At 44.3% G+C, this 9876-nt stretch overlaps 2 protein-coding genes across 2 annotated transcripts in view; both read right to left on the bottom strand.

Annotated features, from left to right (window-relative positions):
- Positions 1-1918: 1918 nt before the first annotated feature.
- Positions 1919-4605, bottom strand: LOC147424841 (calmodulin-like protein 3). The gene has a single exon (XM_086499655.1). It carries the CDS (start codon positions 4358-4360, stop codon positions 3650-3652), a length of 711 nt encoding a protein of 236 aa, XP_086355781.1. The 5' UTR covers positions 4361-4605; the 3' UTR covers positions 1919-3649.
- A 474-nt stretch (positions 4606-5079) lies between these two features.
- LOC147424840 (NAD(P)-binding Rossmann-fold superfamily protein) overlaps positions 5080-9876 on the bottom strand; it is a 46222-nt gene continuing 41425 nt past the window's right edge. Inside the window, exons 4-6 of the mRNA XM_086499654.1 lie at positions 7147-7309; positions 5594-5780; positions 5080-5310 (exon numbers count right to left, since the gene is read on the bottom strand). Of these exons, the coding sequence (XP_086355780.1) occupies positions 5166-5310; positions 5594-5780; positions 7147-7309 (495 nt within the window). The 3' untranslated portion in view covers positions 5080-5165. The remainder of the gene's footprint in view (positions 5311-5593; positions 5781-7146; positions 7310-9876) is intronic.

Here is a 9876-nt window from a genome sequence, read left to right as displayed (position 1 = left end):
GAAGACGGTGCAGATGGACGGCTCAAGGGGCTTGCCCCTCGACTCTGGACTGTGAAGGTTCTGGAGTTTCTTTTTTCATATTCAATGTAGACCTCTTCATCTCCATGAAAATTGAAGGGCCTCCTTATAACTTGAGTCTCAATTTTTAGGGCAAGACTTGCAAGTTGTAGATGAGTCTCAAGTATGCAAATCTTCTACTTCATTTGAGACAATATTTCACTGAACATCTTTGTATTAGAATGAAAAGGACTACAACTAAATGCAAGGATATATATATATGTGTGTGTGTGTGTGTGTGTGTGTGTGTGTGTGTGTGTGTGTGTGTGTGCGCGCGTGCGTGTGTGTGTCAATGAAGCATGTGGCACTAACCCAATATATCTCCAATTATTGTGTAAAGTTAGATGGGTTTGATTGTGCAAGTACAAGGTTTCATGTGTGGTGATTTTGGGTACAAGGTCAACATCAAAACCCAATATCCTAAGACATTAAAATGAGGCAATTCAACGTGCACAAATACTCAATAATAGAAGTGAGGATAAATTTATTGATCTACATGGATTTTAACAAATAATTTTCTTTTTTAAATACTAAAATCTTAAGGATTTATAGGAGAACCACTTAAGAGTCCTAAGCGGTCTCATGGAAAATTCTTTTTAATGAGAAGTTTGAGAGAGCTAAGAAATAAAATCTTTGCTTTGATAGCTTGGTGATCATGGGAAGAGACACGATTCACAAGTGAAATCCATGGAGACTAAAAAAGTGAGTTATACACACCGTAAAAGACTATCCACATGTGAAGTCTAAGGAGCTTGACAAAGTGAGTTATACACAACATGGACCTTTTTCCATTGGGATAATCTTCTCAATACCCTAAAGTTGAATCGAAACTATGGTTCAATACAGGAGTGCTACAATGAGTTTATGATGCAATTCACTTTTGAGACAGGTTATTTGGCCCATCATTGGCGCTATCCATAATCTTATGGTACAAGTCCTCATCGATGATGTGATGATGTCTAAGATAGACACCTAGCTATTAGAGCCACGATATCGTCTTGATAAATGGACACAACAAAAATTTCGGCATACAATCATCCAAGATATTTAAGAGGGGTGAGGACACATCATGACCTTGGATTTCCAATTCATGAGTGTAAGTTAGGATGATGTGGTCATAATTCAAGAATGGTTGCTTAGCTTGGATCCCTCTTGCACATAGCAATGAGATAGGCAAGTGGTATGCATGCATTTCTTTTGGGACAGCATGATGTACCCCCTCTTCACTTATATGCCCAGCATAACTTACCAAGCTATATGATAATAATTGAGTAGAAGCAAAGTTTACTGTGTTACTCTATCTGATGTACTAGTAATCCAGCTTTGGCATTGTTTACATTAATAATGTTCCCGATAACTAATGGTATACCATAAGTTACACCCAAACTCAAGGAGCTTCTTAATAAACACAAGAGTGTATCCCTTTGATGTTTACCTCGAGAATTTTGATAAAGAGTGCAACCCGACATGTTCAATCATTGAGGAGATTCCGCACTCCCAACTTTTGCTTGGAACGTAGCTTTCTCAAAGCTTTAAAAGGGTCTGGGAGGATCGAATGCGCACAATTTGAAGAACAAGACGACTCCTGTAACCAACCCATCATCAACACGGTCTTGTCATATATGCAACCCATGCAATAAAAATAAACACCACAGAATGCAGCTCGGGCATGCTCAACTGTCGTCCTCACTCTCGCTCCACACCTTGCAGCGCCTAGCTCCCCTGTGCGTGTCGCACAGCTCGATCTTCCTGCCGTCTGCCCCCTCCTACCATGCTCCTCTTGCCCCCACCTCTCCTCGCCCTTTCCTCAACCTGTGCGTTAGATTCATGCTGCATTTGGATCTACCGCTTTTCTCTTGCATTGCACCCTCACACACACACACACACACACACACACACCATGCCTGACCCCGCCCCTTGTTGTTCACAGACGCCGACGCGCCGTGGAGGTGGAGAGAGAGAGAGAGAGAGAGAGGGAGAGAGAGCGTGGCACCGCTTCCACACTTAGTCTTCGTCCACGTGTGATGGTAGAGAGAGATCGACCCTTTTGTCTTGGCTACTAATGATGTACTTTTTGATTATTACTTGGTGAGCCAAAGCTGAACGCAGAAGCCGCCACGTGGCATTAGAATTTTTAAATTTAAAACATGAAATGAAAGCTCTAAATAAAAAACCGCCGCGTGAAAAGCTACCAAGAGAGTAAAATAAAAAAAGAACTCTGCGTTGCTCAACTTCCCTCATCAGCAGTTCGCAGAGAAGCCGCGTGAAAAGCTACCAAGTAAAGAAGGAACATCAGAGAAGAAGAACGTGAAAGCGAGGTGGGGAGCGATGGCGGCAGCGGCTTTGCCACTGGCAGATGCCCATCTCACACAAAAGGTTCTGGACATGGTGGCGCAAGCTAGAGACAGCAGGCACGTACGCAAGGGTATGGACGGGACGGGGTAAGATCATCCCTTGTCAGTGGAATAGCAGAGTGTGTTATTCTGGCAGCAGATATGGGCCTGATATATATCAACTACTTCGTGTCTTTATGTAAGACTCACAATGTTCCCTATGTATTCGTGCCTTCCTGGAAGGCTTTGGGCCTCGCACGCATCTGCACGCTGTCCTGTTTACATCCCTGCTTGTTGCATATTAACCCTTCCCTTCAGAGAAAGGCCGGCGCATTTAACAAGCCAGATTATAGAATTGAAACATGAGATTGCCTCGCTACTCAACCAGTTAGCCGTGTGATGCGGTACAACACCTCGTCCTTTGCCACGTTTTGGGAGTGACACTGCCTGTGCCTAAGAAGCTTTGCAAGGCCAAAACGTATGCATTCGCCGATCCAACCAACCTTCAAACTTTGAGATTCACCTTTGAAAGCTTGATCTGGAGGCGAGGCAAATCCATATATATTGTATTCTCCAGATCTCAATGTATTTTCAACATTCATGAATCTCACTGTACTTTTTCGACTTTCATGTTGTTGAGTGTTTGGAAAAAAGCTTAATTATACCCCTATTTGGGGTCCCGAAATGTTATCCGGTCTGCCGAGTAATTGTTTTCGTTGTATGGTGATGTTTTGTTGAGCAATTGTTTTCGTTGTATGGTCTACCGGTTATTTTACTCAACGTCCAAGATTCTAAGGTGACCTTTGACGTTTGGCAGTGATTTTTTGCACTTAAGTCTTTCAAAATCTAGAAACAACCATGAACTTAATTTCTTTAGGTCCTCCTCGGACCGATGGTTGGATTGACAGAGTGAATCAGGTTTTAGAGGATATGCTTTGTGCATGTCTCTAAAAGTCAAGTTTTCATGGGAAGATTATCTTCCTATGGTGGAATTTTCTTGTGGAAGTGCAAAGCTTTCTGGTACTGGTTACAGTCTCTTTGTACGCTCATGTACTGGTTTCGACGTCCTAGTGCTCTTGTAACCGTTTTTTAGGAGTCAGCCAAAATTAAGGCAACGGAAGTTTCTTACAGGACATACAAGAAATGTTACAGCTGGGTACCCCCTACTCGAGAAATATTCTCTTTTTGAAGACTCGACACTGGCACATTCCGTATGGTACATTTTTGTACGGTGAGGTCACTCTGTATAGAGTCAAAAACTAGAAACTGGGAAGTTGGGCGTTCTCTACATCGAACAGCTTCTTGAATTCAAGGAAGTCCACCTGGCCATCACCATTCTCGTCCACCCTGGCAATCATCTCCACGCAAGCCTCCAGCTGGCGGCCCTGCAGGAAGCTGAGAGAACATAGCACACACTGCAGTTCGCTGGGCGAGATGAAGCCGTTTCCATCCTTGTCGAACACGTGGAAGGCAGCCAGGAGATCTTGGTCCACATCAGCGTTGGCAGAGCTTGACGAGTTTTCCCCCACTGTAGAATTGCTGCTGCAAACGGAGTCGAAGAGCAGACAAAACTCCTGCTGGTCGACGTGGCCATCGCATTTGGTGGCAAGCCGTGCCAGTAGGGATTGAATAGAGTCTTCGGTTTGGGGGGTTATCCCCAGGCTGCGGAAGATTCCAGAGATTTCCTGGATGCTGACGCGCCCTTCGCGGTTTCGGTCAAAGGTGCTGAACACAAGAGGGAGGACGTCGTACCGCTCATCAAAATGATTCCTCTGATCATCGAGAGACGAAAGAGGGCGATGAGAAGCGGCGGCCGATAGAAGAGTTGCGCCTGCAGCGGCCAGTGAAGAGCCGCCGCCGGCGTTGACAAGTGAATCAGCGCCGGGGCTAATTAGAGCGCGTGGAAGGGGGCGTAATGGGGGCCTTACAATAGAAGCGCCACACTTTGCAGCTGGCTGAGCAAGTGGCATGATATAGAAGAGAGATCGTGATGAGTAATGACTGATTTGTTGGCAGGTATGATGGCTGCTGAAGATGTTCGCAGGTTATTTATATGAGGCCGTAGAAGCGGTCATAGAAACAAGCTTCGCCGAAAGTACCAGTGCATCAGCAGGGTCGCTCCGTGTGTCGCCGCCCTCCAGCCATCCAAACGTCAGGATGCCGCACGCAAGTTATTCTTCTTCCAAGGTCAACGCCATGTTATGCTTCTTCCAAGGTCAACGCCATACTGTAGACGTACGCGTTTTTCTGGAAAGTTCTTTTGAAATTGCCCCCCCCCCCCCCCCCCCCCCCCCCTCACTCCGTGATCGATCTCTTGCTCCCACACCGACCACCGTCTGTTGCCCCCATCGCGCTCCTCCACACTGCACGTCTCCTAAAGATAAAGAGAGCCCTCTATTTAGAGAGAGACAGAGCTCCTGCACACGCACACGCACACGCGCACGCGCGCACACACCCACCTTTGAGAGCCCTCTGGAGTCTGCAGAGAGAGAGAGAGAGAGAGAGAGAGAGAGAGAGAGAGAGAGAGAGAGAGAGAGAGAGCTCTTGCACACGCACACCCACCTTTGAGAGCCCTCTGGAGTCTGCAGAGAGAGAGAGAGAGAGAGAGAGAGAGCTCTTGCACACGCACACGCACACGCACCTTTGAGAGCCCTCTGGAGTCTGCAGAGAGAGAGAGAGAGAGAGAATCTCGGCAAGTATCTCTGATTTCTTTTTGTTTACTGTGGTGCATACATAATTGATCTGTTAGAAATATCGCAAAATGGTGATATATTATCATGGGAGCAATCCTTTGTCCTGCAGGCTTGAAACTGCATCTCTGATCACTTGGTCACGAGGAGTGAATGTGAAACCAAGGCTCTTCAACTTCTTGCTAGGGTCAGCGCATCGCACGAGCCATGGTTGAGTCTCCTCGTTAAACCTGCATTGCATAATTACGAGTACGAATTGAGAATTTAACTAGAACACATGCTAGTCTCATTGAGAAGGTACATTCAAAAGGTTTTTTTTTTTTTTGGTTGTCTCCACACACAGAGCTGACCATGTGCTAACTCAATGTCAAGGCATGTTTGAGGTCTAAGGATTGTTCCTGCTTCTCTCTCTCTCTCTCTCTCTCTCTCTCTCTCTCTCTCTCTCTCTCTCTCTCTCTCTCTCTCTCAACTTGACCATGCACGAAGCTCAATGTCAAGGCATAATGCATGCACCTGTAAACATTGTACTGAGGGTACATTTGTGCCAACTCTTCAGCCAGATCGCTAAATTGATAGATTCCCTCACTGCACAAATGCCTGCCTTTTGCATGTGCGGTTTCATAGAGTAGAATATGAGCTTCCGCGATATCCTTTACGGATACGACACCCAGCCAATTATCCCCTTGCGTATCTGGGTCCCCTGCACAATTAAAAGCAAGCATCAGGCCAACGGCAAGTCAGCAATGAACAACTTGAGGTGCAGCAAGAGCAAAGCCAGCCCAAGAAGAAACAACACAATGACAATGACAATGCCAACCATTTGTCATCTCATAAAGACAGAACAGCACATGTCCTCCTCGGGGCACTTACAAATATGTAAACACGGCACGTGAATTCGGTAGAAGCAAATATTTAGCCCCATTTCTTATACATTTTAACATACAGAAGGGTACCAATCAAAGGAGACGCACACAGATTGAGGGCACTTACAAATATGTAAACATACAGAAGGGTACCAATCAAAGGAGACACACACAGATTGAGGGCACTTACAAATATGTAAACACAGCACGTGAATTCGGTCGAAGCAAATATTTAGCCCCATTTCTTATACATTTTAACATACAGAAGGGTACCAATCAAAGGAGACACACACAGATTGGGGGCACTTACAAATATGTAAACACAGCACGTGAATTCGGTCGAAGCAAATATTTAGCCCCATTTCTTATACATTTTAACATACAAAAGGGTACCAATCAAAGGAGACACACACGAATTGAACTAGAAATGGGTATATGATACATTCATGAAACGTTTACCTTTACCGGGTTTTTAATTGGGCCTTGAATGCACGTGATATGGATGGTTTACATAAGGTGATCGTTCCCCGCCCCCGCCCCCCCCCCCAAAAAAAAAAAAAAACATCGCAACATCGTCGCATTTGTTGTAAGATACCTCTCATTGGCAATGCCCTACAATGTCAGCCAAGTTCAAAGCCAACATCTAGTTATTCAATTTCTGTTGAGAGTGTGAAGCGCATTAACCACACAAAGCATGAGGATGGAGTAGAAAATATTTGAAAACAAAATCAAAATAGAAACAGAAATTTGCTTGTTTCAAAGATGATAAAATAATAATAATAATAATTGACAAAATGCCAACTAACACTGAAGCAAAGAAAACAACTTTCCGACCCACTGCTGTCCGTGCAATAGTGATAGCATGCATTAACCAGAACCATTGTTCCAAAAACTGGCCTTTAGTGTAATTTTTACCAACTAACTGGAAAATCCCAGCTCGATTCCAAGCTTGCCTTGAAGAAAACAGGCAAAATTTTCATGATTTAGCGCAAAATCCGGCAAATTCTTCAAATTTTGACCTAAAAACCAAGAAACTTTTGAGCGTGTCGTTTTTCTCTCTAGCTAGAAAAGATACTTCTGGTGTATGATATGTAGACAACAAGCGAAGGACCAGAATGAATGACTTGGGCAATTTCCTCTTTTAAGTACAGAACCGCATAAATACAATTTAAAGCCTTGTAAAACAGAACTCAAATGAAATACCTTTTAAGAGGTTGAGAAACAACAGACTGCTGGCATTCAGGGTAGGCTGCAACATGGGCCCCAGCACAGTTGCTGGATTAATCACAACCACATCCAAACCCAGCTCCTCCGCAAGCTTCCATGCAGCCTTCTCAGCGAGCACCTTCGAAACCGGGTACCAAAACTGCAGTCGTTGTGACCAAATGAGAGCTTACAACATAGTTACTTATCTAGCCAGATAGAGAGGAAAACTCTTAATACCGTAGCAACAATCCCAAGAGACTATCCAGATTCCAAAGAGCCTTGAACTCAAGCTCTGATACTCAAGAGGGAAATGGGATAACCAATTTACAACACTAAGGGTCATTAAAAGATTATTTCAGCTCTCTCTCTCTCTCTCTCTCTCTCTCTCTCTCTCTCTCTCTCTCTCTCTCTCTCTCTCTCTCTCTCAGATCCTTCAGAGAGCTGCCCCAGTCCCACCCACCGACATGTAGAGGGATCACCCTACAACAGGCAGAGAATGTCCAAGCACGTAGATGCCCTAGAGAGTCAAGATACCAGGCCTAGAGAGTACGTCATAGGGCGCTTCGACTATGACATGAGCAGTCCATACAAAGGCAGATTTGAAGGGCTCTCAGACCCTGCCGCTATGCTAGGAGGGCTCTTCACGCCCTATCCACCTATGCATGCCATAGTACACCCCCATTTTGGTACGGGATGGAGTTAGATCCATCCCCTTCGTCCGCCATACACATGTTTACACATCCACACTTCAGTTTGTTGGCACTACCTTTCGGCAGAAAGGGAGTGTAAATACGAGGGAATTTCAGCCTATGTACAATGGAGCACCCTTCCAATTTTTGGAAGGTATGTTTTATTTTTCTCCTCTTTAATCTCTTCTTTGTCGGTTTTCTCTCTCCCGTGTCCTCTCCTTCTCTCTCTCTTTCTTCAGTCGGAGTGAAAGGCAGTGCCAACGTCTGTCTCAAGACGCCTTGTTTTATTTATAGCAAGTTATTTTCAGCACTTTCGTCCTTTTTTCTTGGATCCCCATAGGACACACATGTACATCCTTCTGTCCCATGGGCCGACTTCAGCCTCTAGTAGAGGTTAATAAATCTCTCTCTCTCTCTCTCTCTCTCTCTCTCTCTCTCTCTCTCTCTCTCTCTCTCTCTCTCTCTCTCTCAAAGTGTTTGTATATTGTATACAAAAGAGACCTCCTAAGATGCCCAAAGGCCTATCACCCAGAGGATGTACAATAAGGGGAGAACAATGTGAGGGCTATGTATACATCAAGATGGCTTGTATGAGGAATGCAAAATGAACCACTCTGGAGGTGTGTAATGCCATGTGATGTGACCTTGGTTTAGACTGAAAAGAGCAAGAGATCTTGCCCATGTCTAAAGAAAGGAGTATCTAAGCCTCTCTGCTGTAACGGAGCAGCACCGTGTGCCAATTGAAAAGAATAGACTGGAAGAGACTTTAGCACCTCAATACAACTCAACTGAGAGAGAGAGAGAGTTGCATAGAAACACGTTTCATATCCATATGAAACTCACAAAACGTTTTTTTCATATGAAATGCATTTCTTATACCTTAACTCTACTTTACTTGAAAAGGGTTTCTATCGTGGAAATTTGTACCGAATCATTTCAAACAATTTGAAGAGTCACATCGTTCTTATTTTGAGCATTCGAATGCTCATTGGCTAATAGCTTAGATATCGTTATTTCTATGTTGTATCACACTATTAATTCAAAATGGTGGAGATTGTAGTTTGTGGCATGCTCTAGCTGTGAACTTGTGTTAACTTGAACCTTGAAATTTTACTAGATTGGTAGTAGTTGCCAATTAAATGCATCATGTGACGTGTTCTTTGTAACTTTTTCTACTTAATTGTGTCTATAAGGTTGACTATTTTGAAGCATGATTACAGGGAATTTCACTGGATTAGTTAAATGTTCTGTTGTTACACGTGCTGGCTCCTCATCTACTTCTTCTCACGGTAATGCTTCTGGCGGATCAGGTACTGTGGTCACGCAGACTATGGTGGATCAGTGGAATCTAAATCATCGCAGAGTTTACTATAAGGTGCAGCGGAAGCAGCGGAACGTTTCAGACCCGAAACGTTTCACCCAAGAGAGGAGCCTCGATGAAACGTATGACTGAAACGCCAATTTTGGGTGTATATAGTATTATATATATATATATATATATACATAATAGGTGTGCACATGTTAAAACCCCCAAAAAATTTTGGCGTTTCAACAGAGGCGTTTCACCTGCATGCTGAAACGTTTCAGGCGTTTCACATTTCACCCCGGCCTAAACGCGTTTCGCGGTTTCGTTGAGCGGAAGTGAATGTTGAACTTTGCTCAAGATGAGTGCTCCAAACTATGCTCAAGGGTTCCTTTTACGTACCGAAGGGAGAGCCTTCCGTTCCTTTAGTGAGAGAGTGCAATGATTACAAACAAAGTGAATGACATTGTGAATGAAGGTGCTGAGATTGAGAGCGAGAGAGAGAGAGAGAGAGAGAGAGAGAGAGAAAGAGAGAGAGAGAGACAGAAGAAGAAGAATACGACACCAGAAGGATCTCAAACCCTCTTCCAATGGCCCCACTCTCTATGGCGAGAGAAGTCTATGCTATTGACTGCACAAATCTGGTACAATGGTCTAGATTGCCGACGATGTCGACGACAATGATGACAACAACAAGGACGGGCTGGGATCTGAAAACGCTAGGGCTGAAATCTA

The sequence above is a fragment of the Adiantum capillus-veneris genome, chromosome 25 (genome assembly GCF_014529385.1).
Source record: "Adiantum capillus-veneris isolate H3 chromosome 25, ASM1452938v2, whole genome shotgun sequence".
NCBI lineage: Eukaryota > Viridiplantae > Streptophyta > Polypodiopsida > Polypodiales > Pteridaceae > Adiantum > Adiantum capillus-veneris.
This window is presented reverse-complemented; position numbering and strand designations above follow the sequence as displayed.

What these genes read in the sequence shown, in the direction of transcription:
- LOC147424841 (XM_086499655.1), bottom strand. Translation starts at nt 4,360, where the DNA reads ATGCCACTTGCTCAGCCAGCTGCAAAGTGTGGCGCTTCTATTGTAAGG.